At 42.1% G+C, this 20627-nt stretch overlaps 1 protein-coding gene across 3 annotated transcripts in view; it reads left to right on the top strand.

Annotated features, from left to right (window-relative positions):
• The window catches only part of DOCK10 (dedicator of cytokinesis 10), a 165755-nt gene that overhangs the window by 25571 nt on the left and 119557 nt on the right, over window positions 1-20627 (top strand). For 2 of the 3 annotated variants that reach the window (XM_086467802.1, XM_086467800.1), the window contains exon 1: window positions 3264-3431. The exons of the other annotated variant lie outside the window; for it this stretch is intronic. In XM_086467802.1, coding sequence (XP_086323928.1) covers window positions 3264-3431 — 168 coding nt within the window. Of the gene's footprint in view, window positions 1-3263; window positions 3432-20627 lie in introns of those variants that run through there. 3 annotated transcript variants of the gene reach the window in all.

The following is a 20627-nucleotide window of genomic DNA, read 5'->3' as shown; positions in this document are numbered from 1 at the left end:
TGCTGCAGACCTCCTGCTAGAGACAGTTTACCTCTTCAGGCCCTGGCTGCCCGTTTGCAGAGTAGGCATCTCTTTCGTGTGGAAACTGAGGCTAGATGACGGATAGCTGTTAGCTCAAGGATCCAGATGCCTTTGAACTCTGCTTTCTTATCATGGACTTTATAAGACATGGCAAGTGTGACCCACTTCTGCTCTTGCACAGCTAGCTTTGCTGCTGCACAGACCCAGCCCTTGGAGTTGCCAAGGACTGGGTTACTGAAGTCATCTGGATTAAAACAACTGTTGTGCTTTTCCAATTGTTTTTTATCCTTTTTTTTTTTTTTTTTCATTGAGGTGCTGTTAGTTGTCTGCTTCTCAGCCTGTTCCTGTAAACCATCATGCTAGTGTTACATGGCTACTTAGCACAGCTGAAATGAGTGGTTGTTAAGAATGAAGTGAGAGTGGGCGGCGGATGGCTTCCAGTGTGGATATTCCTTAGCCCAGTGTTGTTGCCAAAGTCTTCGTAATGGGGAATTAAGGAGTTGCTTGCACAAAGGAGTATTTTGCTTCCCAGGGGTCTTTGCTGAATTCAGCTTCTGGATTAAAGTGCTAATTAACACAAAATAGTACTAGATGCTTTACTGTAAGAGTAACACTGTTGATAGTTGGTATGTAAGCATAATGTATGCTAATGAGATCCCTACACTTGAAAAACAAAGCTGTTGATACTGTGTGTATGTCCAGGCATTCTTAATGGGCTGGGAGGTTTCCATTCCAGTGATAGCTCATGCTTCTATGAGAATTCCTTAAAACAGAAGGGGTTATTTTAGCTCTTCAGTGGTTTCTTTTCCCCTGTGCCTTAGCTATTTTTTCAGTTCTTGAATTTTGATCAAGTCCTGGAGGCTACTTTTAGCTGGCTTTAGCTTGTTAGTTTGCTTGGTTTTGTACTAAGTGTCATTTTTCTCTCCTAAGAGATGAAATGACAAGATTATGTCATTCGTATTTGTATCTAATAATACCTTCATCCACAAATAATTGTAGTAAAGTCACTTGGACCACCAGCAGTGAATAGTTTGATCCAAAGACCGCTGAAGTGAATGGAATTCTTCACTGAGACTGAAGTGAAGCTCTGGGTCAAGCCTTAGGGTACTATTCCACGTATGGATGCACAACAGTGTTGGGCGGTGCTGTAGAAACCAAATTTCATAAAAATCTCTGCCAGCTCTTCCAACTGACCACTGGTGAGTAAAAGAAGATGCCATACAGACAGACAGGAGATGCATTAGCAGCCCCCAAGGTAGCAGAGCAGTTGCTATAACAGCCAGCAACAGATATTACCCAGGCCCATATTGCTGCTGCTGGAATTAGAGTAGAAACATAGATCTCCCAGCTGCCACGTACATCTTTTGTGTGGCCGAGGTGTCAGTTCTGGAGTAGGCAGGGGACTGGTGAAAACGTAAATAGCAGCAACAGCAGGCAGGATTGCTGATTAGGTGCATAAATTACCCAGCTGTGCCACTGCGTTCTTATAATCACATTAGAAAAGTCAAACCAGTAAGCATGATGTAAGGCCCCCTCTGTAGGGTATGCTGGCGGGTAGGCAGGCACTTCATGTAAGCATGCAAAGTCTGTGCCCAGTGAGATCTAACGGGGAAGAGCTGGGTAGGAGCATGGGCAGAGCAGTGGGTGAGTCTGTGCTGTGCTCTTTTCTGTATGCACCCAAGGCAACTTACTCTAAAGAAAACAAAGGCAAGAAATGATGGCAATGAGTTTGTTGCTTTTGAAGGACAGATTTAAAGGATATAGCTTTTCTGGCGAATGCTTTAATTAAAATGATGATGCCTTTTGCCAGATTGCTGAGCAATTAAACCCTAATTAAGCCCAGAAGAAAGTATTTCCACGGAATGTTTTCAGTGCGATTCCTGATCGAGATTGTGAGAAGGAGTATTATTTACAAAGATCTCATTAACAAACATTATAAGGTTGCTTATGCCCCCATGGGAATTGATGACAAAACTTCATGGCCTTCATTAGAAATCAAAGCCTTTCAATGCAAGGTAAATAGGGGTTCGTGTGCACATATAATAAAGTTATACATATTAGCTTAAAAGCAGCTTCTCTGGAAACCCTATTGGAAATTCTTAGTTTTCCTAATGTGTAAGAGACATCCATTTTCTGTAGATATTTTTAGTGCTAACTTCCTCTCAAGTGCTATTATCTTACACACTCTACCATTAGTGCTTGCTGTGTTTCCAGGTCAGCCATGTGATTGCTAAGATCCCTGCCTGCTTTTTGAATGACTTGTCAGGCAGGAGCCAGAAAGGCAAGTTGTTACTGCTGACAGCCGGCAGCTGCTCCTCCCTGCCTGGATCCCGATTGATAGAACACTAAAACATTTTCCTCTTACCCTTCTTGGAAGGTCGTCGGTGTTCGGTTCAGTGCGAGACCGTGTCAGCAGAGACCCTTCTCAACACAAGCCTTCTATGTAGATGTAAAAATGTGTTACTCTGCAGAAAGCACCCATGTGTGGGAACACACAACAACTACACTACTGAATAGGCATTTCAGAGCTGCACACTGCTGTTTCTCATTGAGCCATGGCTATTTTAGCATAAGCTGGATGAAGCAGCCCAGATTTCTGCGGGTTTTTTGCCACTTGTTACATTTACAACTCAAATGAGGTTGCTGTGCTTCAGAAAATTGCAAGAAGTGAAAAGGTTACAGCCCAAATCCCTCAGTGAGCTTAAATGTTTCTCTTTTTGTAGCAAAACACCCTAAGGCAAAGTATTTTTAAAACAGCAGTGCTGATAACGAGAGCTAATAACTTACCAGATGTTTCCTATTTTGCTACATATGACTTTTTTAAAAAGGTATTTAAACTGATTGTGCCAGTTGTTGTGGATGCCTCTGTGTGTGTTTAATGAACAGCTGCCTCTTTTGAACTAGGAATTTTAATACTTTCAGTTCCATGGAACTGGAATCAGAGGAGGCGGCTGGTTGTACAAGAGGGAGCACATTTTCTCAAGTGTATTCAGAAGCAAAGAGGGACGAAGAGAGGAAAAAAGCATCTTAATATTGCGTGCGTTTCAGTTTCAGTGGATCAAATCTTTCCTCTGTCTGCATCCAAGCTATTTGGTTGTGATCAGATGATCAGAGCTCAAGGAAGCGATTGGAGAGCGAGCTGGCTGCAGCTGCACTGTAGGCTGTTTTCAGGGACAAGGAGCCACTGTTTTTCAAACATAGCAAAAACATAGAAGTTATTTTGTAGGCTTCAGGATGCAGATATGGGTTGTGCTGCCAGCATTGTTCTGCTCCAAGCCTTTCGTTCTGTGGTACAGAGGAACTGTCCACATATCTGCAGGCGACGACAACGACGAGAGGAGTTGTCACATGAAATTCTGCCGCTGGATAGCGATGATGAAATGAGCAGACCCAGGACTCTCATCATAATGGTATGGTATACTTTAATTGGCAGAGAGAGGCAAAAGAATTATTATTATAGATGTTAGGTGATTGTTTTTTCCCTTTAACAATGTGTTCGTAGGGAAAGAGCATTGACAGGCTGTTTGTTACTCTAGGTTAGTTTGGTAGATTTACTGTCTCTGTTGTCAAACAGAGCTGAAATGTTACTTTATAGGTGAAGCTGTGAGATATGCATAAGCTCTATATAAAGTAAATGTTCTGTTATTTAATTGTCGGTGGGGGTTTGTTGCTAGTTGCAAGATAGGAAGCACTGGAGCTGGTGGTGTGCTTGTGTTTTATTTCAGACTTGGAATTCCAAACAGCAGACAGCTTAGGAAGTGTTTACTAAGTCTGTTCGTCATAAAAACAAAAACAAACCCAAAGGCCAAACAAAACAAGACAAAAAACCTTTACTTTCACCCAGGATGCAGTTGGAATTTATATCAAGTTTTATGTAAATAAACTCCCATATATCTTTGCTGCAAACTGTTTGCAGCAGTAAAATGTTTGCTGGATCACTGCTTTCTGCTTTAGTGAATTGCCTCTGTCTTTTGTTAAGGGGGGGCTTCAAAGGCTCTCTGTCTTCGAGAACGATTTTTCTTCTGAGTTAAAGAGGATTATTTTTATTTTGTGGTGGGAATATAAGCAGCACTATAGGTTTATTAGGAATAAGTGACAGGGTTGTTCCTGACAGTTATAAATCACTGTTTCAGAATGAGGAATACACTTACTGTTTAGTTACTGCTCTTCCTTGCCAAATACACATATGGTGGGCGTTTCTAGAACCCTGGGGTGGTTTGGGTCTGTGGTGGCAATGTTTTGGTACTGTGTGGCTCTCCCTTGATAAAAATACTACCACAACACTGCAAATAGTATTTTTGCCAGTTTGTCAGGGCACTCGTATATCACTTGAGTGGTAGATTATTTTTTTTGTATAAAGTATGTTATGATGAAGCCCAAAGTACATCCCCCAATACCCCACTGTATCACATAGGGCAGTAACTTAGTTGTAAGTGGGTGATGGTTACATTCAAGAGTTTAATAGCTGTCATGAGATCTAGGAGTGGTTTGAATAGAGCATTGCTGCCCATAGAGAGGTGTGTGGTGCAGTCATGGCAACTATAGTAGCTAGGACCCAACCTTGGCAATGCTTTATCTATCAGCTGAGGGTATTATCCAGTGTGTGGGGAGGCCAATGGTTATAAGAAGGAAGGGGATGGATTTCATCATTGTGAAGCTGATGTTTAAGCTTCTTTTGCTTTCAAATCCAGTATCTATAAAACAAACTTTTTTTTTCTTTTTGTCTACTGAATAGTTAAATAAAAGACCTTAACAGCATTTAAATAAAAAACTGTCTCCTTCCTGGTAGTAATTTCAAGCATAATGAAGTGAGAAGGGTCCAAAGAAATAGAAGCATGTCCAAGTGTGGATCATCTGTGCAACTTGCTTCAGTCCTTGAAGAAAAGGGTAGTCTTGGGTGTTGTGGCAGCAAACAATTTACCAGCCTCCCCGTACCCAGATGCAGTTATCAGCAGCTTGAGTTGCAGTTCTTTGTGCAGTAAATCCTGGGACAGTGGGGCTCCAAGAGCTACAGCAAAGGATCCTGGGCTCTCAGAGAAGTGAGGCTTTACCACAGCATGAAGGGAGCTGTGGAAGCTATCCACCACCCTAGAGAGCTGGGGATACTCAAAGGAGAGGTGTGCTGGTCAGATGGTCGGATGGTCTGTTAGGTGCTGCTTGATGTGGGCTTTCAGACTTCCTGGTCTCAAACACATCCACCTATTGTAATAATGGGGGCTTTATGTTTTCTGCAGCAACAGTTAATGCACTGGTGTTTGTCCTGTCAAAAGGCTGCTCTTCCCCAGGAGATCTGTGGGATCATTTTCTCTCCCTTGGTTCCTTTGAGAAGACGAGGATGAGAGGCTCAGCCCTGTCATGAGACCATTGTAGGTGCAGGCAGGTGCTTTGGAGGAAAGCTGCTGGGCAGGGGATGACTCGGGGAAAATGGTCTTCCCTCACACATCTTTCTTTCTCTTCTGGATGTGTATTATTACTGTGCCTTTTGGTTTAGAAGCAGTTAATTATAACTATCTAAAATAATTTGCCATTGAACTTTGCAGTTAGGCTTAGTAATGATGTGGAGACCTGGCAAGTTGAGAAGAAAGCGCTGCTTCAGAGCACTTCTGTGGCAGAAATGGACAGTCCTGTTTCCACCAGAATTGATGTTACTTGAAAGGGCAGCATGATAAAGAGGGCTGGAGGCTACTGGACCTTCATAAAACATCTGTTATGGTCCTAACAGATTCTGTTTTTTCCCTTTGGTCTGTTGTAGATCATTGAAGTTTATGTCTGGGTAGTACAGTGGAGACAGTTTTGTAGACAAGCAAAAGAGTGTTTAGTTCACGATGTCATTATACACATTGTGCAGATGCCAGGAGCTAAACTGATCCCAACGAGATTACTGAGTTTTCACGTCTGAGGACAGTGAGTGACTGGGGTGCCCAAAGAGAAGAGGAGTGGCGAGGCAATCCCAATATGCAGAGTATCTGAAATATACTGACGTGCCTGGGTGCAATTGCCAGAGGCTGTGGGCTCGTGGCAACTAAAGGTCTGGCATTTTATCTTTCCATGTCTTCAGATGAAATGGTCCTCCTCTTTGTAGCTTGTGTGCCACTGACTATATGCTTCCTACTGAGAGTGTTAGTATTTGGTACTGATTGCAGGAGATAAACTATGCCTTCTTTTTGAATGGCTTTTTTAACTCCCCAGGCTCTGCTGCATATTCTGTTTGCCTGTCCTGTGTGAAGCAAAAGGAAAATCTCAATGTTGCCTTGATATAGAAAGCAATGTTGAGGCAGAGAGAACAGCAGTCTACCCTAAAATGCTTCCAGTAACTATACAGCTCTATAGATGTGTCCCATTTTCCTTTGTTAACCCCTGAAGAGGAGCATTCTTGTACGATATTCTTCTAGGAATTGTGCCTTTGCCAGTGGCACTTCAAATGGGTGACGCTGTGGGTGCACTCCACCAGAAAAGAAAGGGAGAAGGCCCGAGTACAGCCTCCAGTTATTGCTTAATGGCCACCTGCTAATCACTGTGTGAAACCTTTAGGCATCATAGCAGATTATTTCTAGCATTCTAGTCCTTGCAGAAAGTGAAGATTGATATCTTTATTCACAGAATTTTTTTCCCTCTTTTTTGTTAGTTTAGAAATCTGATTTTATCCTTGGGCAAGACAGATTAATAGTCAATTTTAGATCTTGGCTGGATACACAGAGCAGGAAGAGATGTCAGAAAGACAAAACAGGGAATTCTTTGTCAATGCCTGTTGTGTGACATCTTCTCTTGGACACAATGCTGGGAGTTGCCAGAGACATGCAAAATAAGTATCCAAACAACCCCTAGATGTACAAGTTGAGTCAATGTGTTCAGTGACTCTGCATTTAATAGACCATCTTGTTGTTTTCTATACCTTTAAGAGTATGTATCTAAGAGCTGGTTTTCAAAGTAAGTCCATGAGATGGTGAGGTTTGAGATACTAAAAAGCTATGTAGAGCGAATGCAAATTACCGTATGTGCTGTTTCTGCAAGAAAAAGGAGAAGAGGAAGATGTCTGAAGGAAGAAAATTTAGTGCATGAGGTTATATGGAACTGTTTGGTGTTTGGAGTGGGGGGCCTAACATTTAGGATGATGCTTTGTGTTTGGAACTTGTGACTTGAAAAGAAGTTGAGCTTTATCTAGTAGGTCATGCTGTGTTTTTTCATGTGATTTGTTATGAACTGTGGCAGCTGAGATTTGTGTGGAAGATAAGAGCAAAGCATGATACTTGGTGATATCATCCTCCTGTCCACACACACACATCACCACCCCGCCACCCATCCCCCCCTCTGCTGTGGTAACCAGCTACACAAAAGTGTGGTAAAATGTTTTGCATTTTGAATAAAATGCCATAACTTGAACCAACATGTTAGATTGAACACAGCAACAACAAGGTGACAATACTACTCTCTTTATTCAGTTTTTCATCTCTGAAAAGAGACAGCTTGCAGAGATTTTTATGTACTCTTTCCAGTTACAGAAGCAATCTTCTGCACAGATGCAGGATGGCTGCTCTGCTTGGGCATACAGGTGGGGCTGGGTCCTGACTGAACTGCTGCTCCAGTCAGTTTGTAAAAGGCATTTTAGTCTTTTAAAAGCAGTAGCAGTGATTAAGACATGGCTTTGAGAATTTTTCCTCATCTAATACTGAAGTTTACCTCCAGAATTGTGTTGCTTAAGCTTTGTTGCACTATCTGTGTTAATTGTATGTTTCTAGTTTAAATATTTCAGTGTACTCATTTGCTCATTTGATTACATTTATGTACTGAAGATGGTACCATGTGCATACTAAGTACTGTTGATAGATTGCAACTCTAAGAATTTCAAGATCTCTGACTCATGACTTACTGTTTTTGTAGGTGAGAATGTGTCTGTGGACACCCAAACAGGGAGGACTTGCAGTGGCTTTTGGAGGTCGGCATGAGGCTCAACTCTGGGGAGAGAAGGGTGCTTTTTTCCTCCAGTGTCTTGGAGAAGGGATTGTCTTTGGAAAGCCAGACTACCCAGGGCTCTAAAGTTCAAAAGAAATATTCAAAATATTCATATCTTTTAGCTCAAGTCAGAAGCTTCAATGTATAATACATTTTTAAGCAACAGGAAACATATGTAGCTTTATTTGACCTTAATCAACTTCTGCTTTGGCACTTGACCTCAGTAGGAACAGAAACAATCCCGTTTGAATAAATGATAACATTAGAGTGTAAAGAGGAAAAGCAGTAAGTGATGCACAAAATGCAGTTCTATTTCAAAGCCATTTTTGCAGCTGTTTTTGTTACCTTTGTGACTTCTTTCTTGTGACTAATGCTCAACAGACCTGCTGGTAACTGCCGAGCTATTGCCAGCCCCTTCCTTTCAGTGGGTGCACTCCAGTGACGCAGCAGGCCTCAGCACTGCCAGCAGCAGAGCAGCACAGGAGGGACAGTGTCCACCTCTCTTCTTCAGAGCAGTGTTTGTTCTTCTGTGCTGAGAGACCTTTGGTTTGGGTTTGGCTTTTGCCAGTTTAGGTAGCAGCTATGGCTCTGTGTATAGTTCAAGTACAGAGGAGAATGAGTCCAAGGTGTGGATGTTTTCATGCTTCAGAATGTTGCAGTAACATTTAAAGTATGCATGTGGTTGAAAAAGAGGTGATGTTAAAAACAGGCTTTTTTCCACAGAGCAGATCTTCTCCATCTGACTTCAGTATTTTGAGCAACAACGTTTTACATTGCTTTCCCATCTTATTAGTGTTGCAGCAACGTGTGTAATACGACAGTATGTGGAATGAAATTGTTATGAATCTGTTAACCAGCTTATGGAGAGTTCAGACTCAAAACAATAAAGTCATGAAAACATCCTCCTTCATAAGAGGAATTTACAGTAGATATATATATATATATATAATTTTTGTTTTTAGAGAAGCAAGCTGTTTATTTAAGCAAGCTATTTATATAAAGGTTGGACCAGATGATCCTTGAGGTCCCTTCCAACCTGGTATTCTATGATTTGATATTTGTAGACAATGCATACCTGAAAAGGTAGGGTATAAATTAAAGGGGCACAGAAAAGTTTCTGTAAGTAGCAGTCCTTCAGAGTGCTTTGGGAAGGCTTTGTTGTTTCATGCATTTGACAAAAATCACAATTTAAGATGTGTGATCAAAATGCTTCTTGGGAGAGAAGAAAATTGGCCAATGGAAAGGCAAAGGAACTTGATTAAAGCCAAGAATGTAAAGAAAGAAACAAACACCAAAAAAAACCAACCCAAAAACAAACCCCAGAAATGAACCCCAAAAAAATCACTTCAGGTTTTTCAGGTGTTGGCCATCTGCAGCCACACTGCTCTGCATAAGAAGCACATTTATAAACACATCTATGCACACACATGCTTGATTTTTCAGTTTTGTCTGCGATGCTCTGTCTGCAGTTCTGCTTGGTTCTAGCTCTGAATGGCTGTAACAAATGCCAGCTTTCCATGTTTCCCTTGATTGTTTTGCTCTTTGTACCTTCCTCCCTGACTTTATTTTATTTTATTTATTTTTTTTTTGTCCAAGTATTCCAATCCTACAGAGGAAGGTAGGAGAGTTAAGAAAAAAATTGCAACTATCTGACTGGTCTGGGGCTTTGGACTTGGATGACCTATGGTTATAGGAACCTTAAGCTATTTACATGATGTGGTGCCCTCATACACCAACTCAGCCATGAGTGCAGATCTTACATTAATGTTTGTCTGCTTTCCTGTGTTTATCACAATATTAAATACTTGAATAAATTATAAGGAAAAGATATACGCTGGGTAATAATAAAGAGATGAACATAGATTTAAATGCTAAGTGCTAGCCACAGGATGAACAGTCTAAAAAAAACCACAATAATATCTCTGAAGTTCTCGAGACTTCAAGAAAATGCTTTGAAATGTATTTCTTGTTTGGAAACACAGAATTTAGAAGAGGTATTTTGGTTTAGGCTGTCAGCAGACAGCGTAGTGTTGGACAGAAATAGGAAACATTTATATATATATGTATGTATGTATGTATTTGTAACCAACAGCCTCTAGGTCTGTATTCAGAGATGTTCTTGTGTTTTTGTATGTGCATCTTGGGCTGTGCAAGTAGTTGCAGACTTGCAATTCGGTTCAAATCATTTGGTCTTTTGCCTCCCACAGTGAGGTTTTGGTTATGGGATGTGTGACTGTGCCTGACACTCTACTGACCAGGCTGTATGGGTGGGTTAGGCTGACAGTTGATACCTACAGAAATGGAATGGGAGCAGTGATGCTGTCTGCTACCATATCTTAGCTGAGAAGCGGCGGCATCCCACGCTGCACAAGCTCCCTTACAGGAGCACGTCTCTGTTAGTGGTATCGCTATCCATAGCTCACAGGAGATGGGTTGGGGTAGTGCAGGCAGTATGTCTGAGCCAGAAGGCTGCAGAAATCCATCTGCAATACTTTGTGCACACCCCCAGCACGTCTCAGGTGTTTGCGCTGCCTTACCAGCAAGTGCATGCCTGGGGTAACCGCAGCTGGAGCAGTGCCATGCATGGCAGCTGGAGAGCCCCAGGCTGGGAGGGTGGGCGGCAGTGTGGTGGCAGCAGCCCTTGTCATCTTAGTGTGTATGCACTGTCCGTGGCCCAGGCTCTGGTAGACTGGTTCTCTTCTGCTGAATATGATGAGCTGCAGCTGGGTCACAAAGTGTACAAAGGAGTAGTAAATTAAACTCGTGCTTTCAGGAAACAGTATTGGTGCCGGTGCTCAGCTCTTGCCTCTCGCTGGCTTTAACTCACTGCTGGCTGCAGCACTGAGAGCCAGGGTGGGCTTTATGTTTCATGGTGTTGTAGGTAGAGAATCCTCTGAGTAGAGCTGATCTGTGTTTAGATGCACATAGCTGAGTCCGGAGTCCAGTTCAGGCCTTTGGCTACAAACACGGGGATATTGATTTAGCTTGCAAACAACTATACCCTGTAAGAGGTACACTGAGTAGGGAATAGAGCCACAAAGAAACTGGGGCCCTCCAAGAACGCCAGCCAACTGAAAGTACTGCCGAAGTAAAAGCTGCTGGGAGAGGCAAAGCGGGGAGAGAGACCTTTTGAGGCAAAGACAGTGTGTGAGAGAGGAAGAGTTCAGTGATAAGAGAGAAGCCAAGTGGAAAGTGCTGTTTCTTTTTGTCTGAAATTAATGAGGCACACTGCTGTTAAACTTTGGTAATCTATTTTTGAGGGCAAGTCACCACTGCTCTGTGTTGACACATAATGATATTCTGATACTGCTTTTTCTTCCCTCTTTGTTCTGATCAAAAGCTTTGTTTTTTTCACTTTGCAATAAGGATACTTCTTCCTACTGATAGTAATCCCACCTCCTTTGCCATTCTTCCACCCCTTCCTTCCCAAAGTGGAAAACCATCTTCTGCTTTGACTTCAGGATAAATGCAGCCCATTCACCCATTCCCCTCCTGGGTGGATTGGAAATCTGAATGGAGTGTGACAAATGTTTGTGATATATCTCACTTCTATGAAGTTTCTTCTTTACAGCAGTAATCTTAATATACCTGGTCTAAACCCAGTTTAAATAAATCAGAATTCCAGTTCAGCACATTTCAGACAAAAGCCTTATGCAATTTCATTGCTCATAAGAGACAAAGAGATGTATCTCTGAGTCTTTATCTCTACACTTCATACTCTTCCATCTATCAGGATCATTTGGTTTTAATACATGTGGAAAACTTTTGTTGCTCCATAGCCTCTCCAGCAATTGCTGGCCAGCAAATGGGGGTAACACGGCACAGTGCAACAAGAGTCATTTCACTTAATAGTAGCTGCTGAACCATTCTACCATCAGCTGCAGCAGAAAGATAAATTGAGGAGTAGATACTGTGAGTACACTTGCAGTGTAAACTGAAGTGTGATTACTGTGTGCTTGTGGTGGGTTGACCCTGGCCAGATGCCAGGTGCCCATCAAAGCCACTCTATCACTCCCCCCTCTCAACTGGACAGGGAAGGGGAAGAAAAAATATAACAACGGGCTTGTGGTGTTGAGTTAAGGACAGGGAGATCACTCAACATTTACTGTCACGGGCAAAACAGACTCGACTACAGGAAAAGGTAATTTATTACCAATTAACTCAGAGAGGAGTAATGAGAAATAAATCCAAATCTTAAAACACCTTCCCCCCACTCCTCCCTTCTTTCCCGGACTTAACTTTGATCCCCATTTCTCTCCCTCCTCCCCTCCAGTGGCACGGGGAGGGGAACAGGGAATGGGGGTTGGGGTCAATTCATCACTCTGTTGTTTTCTGCCGCTCCTTCCTCCTCAGGGGGAGGATTCCTCACACGTTTCCCCTGCTCCAATGTGGGGTCCCCCTCACAGGAGAAAATCCTCCACGACTTCTCCAGCGTGAGTCTTCCCACGGGTTCAGTCCTTCATGAACTGCTCCAACATGGGTCTCCTTCGTGGGGTGCAGTCCTTCAGGAACCGACTGCTCCAGCGTGAGCCCTCCTCACGGGGTCTCTAGCAGCAAACCTGCTCCAGCGTGGGCTTCTCTTTCTCCACGGGCCACGGATCCTGCCAGGAGTCTGCTCCGGTGCAGGCTTCCCACGGGTTCACAGCTTCCTTCAGGTACCCACCTACTCTGGCGTGGGGTCCTCCACGGGGTGTAGGCAGTCATCTGCTCCACCGCCCATGGGCTGCAGGGGGACAGCCTGCCTCACCATGGTCTTCACCATAGGCCACAGGCGAGCCTGGAGCATCTCCTCCCCCTCCTTCTTCACTGACCTTGGTGTCTGCAGAGTTCTTTCACATATTCTCACTCCTCTCACTCGCTGCAATTACTGCTGTGCAACAACTTTTTCACTCTCTTAAATACGTTATCACAGAGGTGAAAAACGCTGTCACTGATTGGCTCGGCCTTGGCCAGCAGCGGGTCCATCTTAAAGCTGGCTGGCATTGGCTGTATCTGACATAGGGGAAACTTCTAGCAGCTTCATGCAGAAGCCACCCCTGTAACCCCTCCGCTACCAAAACCTTGCCGTGCACACACAAACCCGTTACAGTGCTTTAAAACCTAGCATGGCTAGCATTGGTGATCTTATCTTTTTCTGTGCATCCCAGGGGGGTTGCCACCTGATTTCTAAAAACTCTCAAGAGTTTCTGACTTCTAGATTATGTTTCCTGAATCATACAAGCTTTTGATGAAAGGCGTCACCATTTCATGACTATTAGATTACTACAGCCAGCGTGTGGGTGATACAGACTGGTTCCAGGTTGCAACACCTCCTGTAGCTTAAGAGGAACTGGACAAACACATGCGAATTGTTTTGATGTTCCCTTAACCAAAGAAAGACCAGTAAAGGCAAAATACAGGATTTAATTTCTAAGGCTAACCAGCAGTTCAGCATATTTGAGCCTGTCAGATAGTCTTTTGTGGGTGAAAGTGGAAATTAATTCTCTGCCAAAGTACTCAATTGACTGAACTCCTGTTCACTGCAGTACTGTTTCAGGAATACCAAAAGAGGCGCAGTGTCTTCAGAGTGTTTGGAGCTAAGGAAGATGGAGGAAGACGGAGTGTCTAGGAAATACATGAGCAGTTCCTGGTCTTTTAGCTTTTGAACTACTTCCTTGAATAATTGGGGTTCCAGCTTGAATTAGTGATTGGAGTGAGGGATGCCATGGTGGGGAAAGGATTAGAATTCTTCACCAAAAAGCATGTCACATGAATATTTCAGGATGTTTTGGGTAGCAAGGGTCTGACATCATCTTGGGGCACTATTCCAAGTCTAGTCCAGCCGAAGCTGGCTTAAACCGTGGACCATGATCTCCTACGCTGGGGTGTGGTAGCTGTGCATATGTGCACACGTTTCCAGTCAGAAAGAAACAGATTCCATCATTGTTCTGGGGCTCAATTATTGCAGTTCTGCTAGGACTCTTACTTTTAACTTGGGGAACTCTGTAAATAAATACATATTATAAAAAATGTACTTTTTTCATTCTGTTAATTTGGTGCCTCTTCAGAACAAAATGTTATGTTCTGTCTAAACAGAAAGAGTTTGTGTGCAATATCTTACTTCTACAATTGCAGTCTGTTAATAATTATTGCCGATTTGTGGTTAGCTTAAAACAGAATAGATTCTCTGTGTGTGGTTTTCGATGAAAAATAGCCATTGTAGTGTTTGTCAGACTTCTTTCTGCCTCAGGGATCACTCTGAATACAGTATATGGAACCAATTGAATTGAACACTTCATGCCTTTGGTGTTTGTTTTTCCTCACTTCTCATCTGTCAACTGCTGTGCTCATTTTCTTTTCATTGGTATTGATTCTTGCTTGAAGATGAGATGGCCAGAATCAGTTCTCAGTTTTATGTGTGCAAATCCAGCAGAATAAGGTTTTGACATAATGCAGCAAAATGGATCAGAAGTGTAATTCTGTGCTGCTTTCATGTTTCTCGCCAAAAAAAAGAAATCATGAAGTTAGAGTGGAAAATGTGTGTGGCCTTGCTGGATCAATTGGTGATTAGCTATGAATCTAGGATGCTGGGAGTTGAACATGGTGTCACTGATCACTCATAACTTCCTTTGGCATTTCAGTAAGGGTTTGGTGTTACCTTGATGTTTTCCACAGGTTAAGACTTATGTGCTAAAATTAGCTCTTTCAGAGGTTAAGCCTTAACAGTAGAGAGATTAATTACTGAAATGTAGATTCCTGGAACCAGATGCTACACTATCCTGTTTGAGATGTTTCTTCCATTAGTAAATTATGTGCGAACATGCATTGCAGCAATCTCAATCTCTATAGGAGATCTGATCTTAATGGGATTACAGAGGAGGACAAGTTCTTGGGAGAAACAGAACTTGGAATTGAGCCTATTTTTTCTCACTTTCGGATACTTGTGGCTTGATCTGCACTTCTCTGCTTTCAGTGCCTTAGCTCTTTCCCTGCCTTTAACTCGTTCTCCCACGTGCTTGGGGAGCATTTTCTCATCTCCCTAGAGCTCCCTAGAAAAAGCAACCAGGCACAGAGCATCCAGCTGCCTGTTCGATTTCTCTACACCTGCCAGCTGGCACTTGTGCCTGAATTTGTGTAGTCAATAGCCTGTGACTCTTGTTTTGGCTTTGCAGTGCTTGAGTTCCTCCAGCTATTGACCACATTAGCTCTTGGGTTTTAAGCAAGGGCACAGCCCTGTAGGAGGTGCAGTGATCTAAACAGTTATCTAAAAGCTTGTTTGTTGCCAGGAATGTCCAGTTTCTTTGGCCTTACAACCTTGCAGTTGGGTCTCCTTCTATCTTTTAACCGGCCTGTTACAGAAGAAGCCCATTCCCTCGTTTGCTGGCTGCTCCCAGGTGTTAAACATGTGCTCCATAACACATCCTTCAGATGAAAGTGAGCAGCAGATGTGTGGAAGATACAGGGAAAGTAATCGTAACCTTGAATCTGGTACATCCAGTAGGAAACATGGACTGTTTCTATGCAGACTTTTAATGAATACATTTTCCGATATTTAAGATAGACAATATATTTTGATGTTCATGATGCAGCTGATTCTTAGCAATGATCACTTGCTCCTTGTAGCACCTGATTTTGTTTCTTCTGACAATGTAACAAAGACATCAGTTGGGGAATGACTCATGATTCTAGTATTTGTGAATCCATTACCTGCTTTTGTTCAGAAACTTTCTGATCAAGCAGCTCTGACAGATAGCATGCTCATTCCTCGAACATTGTGTAAATATGAAATATTTTAGCAGAATGTATGGAAGTATAGAGGAAACTTATGAACACAGTTTGAACTGAAGAACTATCTGGAAACAATAGAAATATTCACTAATGTGTCCTTAATTCTGTTATTTTATATAAAAGGTGCGAATGAATCCAAGCCTGGAATTGTACCAGTATGTTTTTGCCTTACTTCTCCGAATCTAATTGAAACTGTAAATATCTGTGAATAAAGTGCAATTCTAAAGCATTTTCACTGTATAAAAAAGCCAGTTCTTGAAGAATGCACCAAAAATGACCTGCCCAAATGAAATGTTTGAGAGATGAGTTGACATAAAAGTTTGTACCAGCTCCCACTGAGAAGTTTCTTTACGCAGTATTTTTAAGCTGCCAAAAGCTTTTGCACATACTAAGTGTCTGCCAATTTTCCTTTTTTAGATTAAATCAAAGGCAATTTTAAGTTACATGAGCCTGCAAAAAGAATCTGAATTGGTGGCTAAACACTGCTTTTTGTAAAATGCATTCAAAAGACAACTGTATTTCTTGGAAATATTTTCACAAAAGGATTTGCTCCTTGAGTCAGATCATGTCTGCAGTGTTTCAGGCAGAAGAAGGAGCTGAGTGAGGAGGAACCACAGCAAACTCTGCTTTATTTCCCATCCACATCCTTTTCTGGCACTTGTTTATGCCTGGCTGTAGTGTGTATTTGTAGGGAATCAGAAGTTAACCTCTTAGCTTCTGATTTCCCGACCAGTTCTTTTGTATCCAGCTCAAGTGTTGCTTAATAGAAATGAGAGTCAGGATGTTCCAGTTATTTGTACAATAAAAGGGAATTTTCTGGACTTTCCAGAATTTCCAAATTAAAACCCCTTTTGCTACAGTCAGGTTGTCAATGACCTATTTAGGTTTTGATCATAATGGAGGCACGAAAGTGCAAGGGCTTGTCTTCGCATGTTGGATACAAAGAGCAAGACATGGGAGTGGGGAGAAGCACAAGGGCAGGAATATTGGCTTACGCTCATCCTATCAGAGAAAATCAGATGGAGAAGGTGAAGGAAGAGGACTTACTATGATTCAGCTCTCAGCCTTGCAGAGACTGGGACCTGGAAGCTTAAAGCAGTTTTACTGTGTTGAGAATGATGCGGTTTTGGTCCTGCTTTCCAGCTCCCTGAGAAATCATAAATAAGTTTTGCTTTTTGAACCATCCTTAGATAGCAGAATTCCACAGCAGCTTCTTGGGAGGGCTATAATACCTCATGCAATTCAAAACAGACTTACTGGAATTGGAAAAATCACAGAGAAGGATGAGAAGGATGAACAAAGTTAGTTCATGACTACATATGTAGACAAAAAGTGGACCTGGACTGGCCTGAAAAATGACTGAGGGGATACAATGGAAGTCACAAAAATCAAATGGTCAGAGACACGTAGACTTTGCTTGCTGTTTCTTCTCTCAACAGGAGAAGTAGGGTTCATCAAATGAAGCTAATGGGGGCAAGTTTAGAGAAAAAAAAAATTATGGAATGAATATTAAAACTGAATTTCCTTGCCACAAAATGTTTACCATCTTATAGTGTCTGTGTAGGTTTGAAGAATGACTGGAAAAATTAATGAGAGAAAAGTCTTTAAGAACTAATAAATATGCAGATGCCATCTCAGCCTGGAAACCTGCGTGAGTGGGAATTGTAAGAGTATTCAGGAGAAATGCTATTATACTGACTGTTTTCTGTACTTTTACCTGAGCATATTAGGTTCTTACAGATGCAGAAATCTGGGTTAAATAAACATTCATCCTACCCAGTATGACCATGCTTACATAAACTGGAATGTAGTGTTACATCCAGGTGTATATTCAGTACTTCGTTTGCTACTGAAATAGTGTTGTGCTTGGCATTGTCTTGCCTCTTAAACATGCAAGTATGTCAGCTTGATTGACTCTGCTCCCATGAATTATTTTGTATTTATTGCAGGTTACACTCCCTGTGCATGAGCCTGTATTGTGGGTCGGCTAGTATGTGGTACCTGTGCATCAGGACCCACAGCAGTCCACTGGATATTCTTTGCTGTGAGGCTGGGCTAACTGAAGGAGTAGAACTTGGTGGATTATATCGTATTTCTTTTTTTGCCAAGGTTGAGGTTGTATTTAGTTTTAATAACTTTACTACAGGCATTCACAAACTGTGGGGCTCACTCTGGGTTCCCAACCACTGCCACTTCGGTGTTTTCCTAGAGTTTTTTACCTTCTTATTTTGGCAATACTGAAGATTACCCATTTGTTGTAAGTCTCAAATAGGATTAGCAGTTTTTAATTAAGAAATTGAAAAAAAAGCCTGGAAAGGTGAAACAATTCTCTGTACTGTACAGAAATTTATGACAGAGTAAGAAACACCGTATCAGGTGTTGACGCTATCTATTAGACTACGCTATTTTGCTTTCTGTGTTTCAAGACATCGGTAGGAGAAGGGGAATGTCAAAAGGATGTAGGTTGTCTTTTTCTGTTTTCCACATAACAAACTTAACTAATGTAAATCTGACTTGCGGGGTTTTATGTTTCACTCCTTTTTTTACTAAAATAAGAAAATAACCCTGCTTATGTGTTTTTAAAATTTATGTACTTTTTCTGTCTTCCAAAATGCCTTCAATTATAGGATCCAGATGATGAATTATTATATGCAATTACTTTCTTAATTGCTTAAGATACCTATAGGCACTAGAAGAGAGCATACAGGAATTTGTAACATTGGATATACGTTACAAGTATGTGGTTGTAAAGACAGTTTGCACACATACAAAGGGGAATGTATTTTAGTATTTAGAAAAAACAGTGCAGAGGATCCCAGGGTATTTTATATGAATATTATGACATTTAGATGTTGATTGTGACCTTGAGTTAAATGAGTGAGTTGCTTGACCTCCTTTTGCTTCAGTTATTCCAGCTGGAATAACTGGGTGAAAATGTGGATTCTCTTTATAAACCAGATGTTGTCTGATCTGAGCTTTTCTTGGTAAAGAAAAAGAAAAATAATTTCTGCAGCATAACATAGACATGAATAGCAAGTATGAGAATTACAATCAGAAAAGAATGCAGTGGAAGCCAAAATCACAGCAGCATCAACATGTCTGGAGATAGTAAATTTAGATGATTAAATTATTTAATCGCCTTTTATGGCCCTTTATCAGTAAGTGTTTTGTTATCAAGGGCTGATTCCAGTCCAAGTAGATGAAAACAAAAGGGTAATGTCTGTTTGAAATTTCCCAATGGATCAAACTAAAGAAGAAATTAAAGTAATTGCGTATTTTGCTTTTGCACACATCAGCAGGACAAGATTGCTAATGGAAAGTTTATTCTTCCAGCCTGATTGCTGATGTAAGAAGCAGCATTTTGTTTGGTAAAGAGAGTAGGTATAGCCCTATTTCGATCCAACCTGTGCAAAGATAGCAGGAACAAAAGCCCATGATGAGTGCGCTCAGTTATGCTCTATGAGAGTCTGCAGCTCCACTGTGCAACAGGGACCCTTGCATTTGCAAAGAGGACCGGCTGGTAGCACCACGGCACAGTACCAGTATCCTTCCCCTCTTGCTCCACCAGTGGCTGCTATCTCTGGAGGGCTGACTGCGTAGATGAGGAATGGCAGCAAGCATGAGACCTGTAATAGTGTTTCGCTGTAGCTGGAGGCCTTTGGGGTTGTATCAGTGAGTTCTCCAAGGCCCTTCTCAGTCGAGCAGCAAGGGAACGTATTATAGTCATGCCAGCCGCAAGGTGGGTTTCCAGCTTGGAAAGGTGCTGAAATGATGCTGCTGTTGCGTCTACGTCCATGCGGGGTTACCTGGTAGAAACACCACTGTGGCAAGGAGAGAGCATCGAGGCGTGTGCACATGGAGCATGTTCCCAGGCTGTGGGACAGCAAGGGACTGCTGCTGGCTCAGCTGAGCCTGCTTCCCAAATGGGAGAACTGCAAGATGTTTTTTAGGAGCTGTCAAATCAGCAATAGGGTAGTAAGTGGCTTTTGGAGTGTGGACATTATCAACAAACTCTTGTGAGTGCTTACAAGGCCATTTTGAGGTGATGAAATCTGTGTGCTGTAAGGGCCCTTGAGCACTGTGTGTGAGATCAGGCAGGGAGCTGCCAAACTGCTCCTCTGGAGGCCTTCTCCTCACCCCCGCCCCCCGGGGAGACAGATGAATCTTCTCAGCTCTGGCAAGGCAAGAAGAGACTGGCAAGCGCAGCCCTGGGAGGGCTCCTGACACCACCCCTTCACCTAGAGGGTGTATTTTAGCCTTTCAGGCAGGGCAAAGAAACACAGCAGCCTCTCACAAATTCATTCTGTGTGAGTGCACTAATATCTGGGGCATGAAGTGAAGGTGAAGGCACAGAGGAAGGAATAGCTGAGATCAGCACACTGTCAGGCTAGGAAGAAGAGAAATGAATTGACATAGGTGGAGTCACTGACGTCAGGGACTGTTGTCTGTAAAGATCTGTTAGCAGAGCTCTGACAAATATAAAGGGCTTCTTTTCATGGGTATTTACACAGGGACATTGTTGCCCTGCCTTGGAGAGCTCACCTTGCGTGCTGGTGTCATTTTTACCATGATGGATTCCCGACCCTTTGCCTGATCAGAGCCTAGCTATGGATTTGTAAGCAAAATGCAAGCACCAGCTATTCTAATGGCTTCACACTGGGTTTGTATGTAAACGTTGATGTTTCAGCTTAAGTTGTTAGACCATAAGTTGAGTCACATTTCTCAAAAAACAATGTAATTCTCTTCCAGTTGATTCAATATCAGAGTGACTTTGAAAAAGATTGCTTCATATGTAGTTTTTCCTAACTAGTTTTAACTTTCTGTTTAAAATGTTTTGGTTTTATATGTTCACCCTCTTTAAAATAAACAAAAAAATGAAACATTTTCAA

This window comes from Leptosomus discolor, chromosome 7, assembly GCF_034619465.1.
Source record: "Leptosomus discolor isolate bLepDis1 chromosome 7, bLepDis1.hap2, whole genome shotgun sequence".
Taxonomy (NCBI): Eukaryota; Metazoa; Chordata; class Aves; order Leptosomiformes; family Leptosomidae; genus Leptosomus; species Leptosomus discolor.
This window is presented reverse-complemented; position numbering and strand designations above follow the sequence as displayed.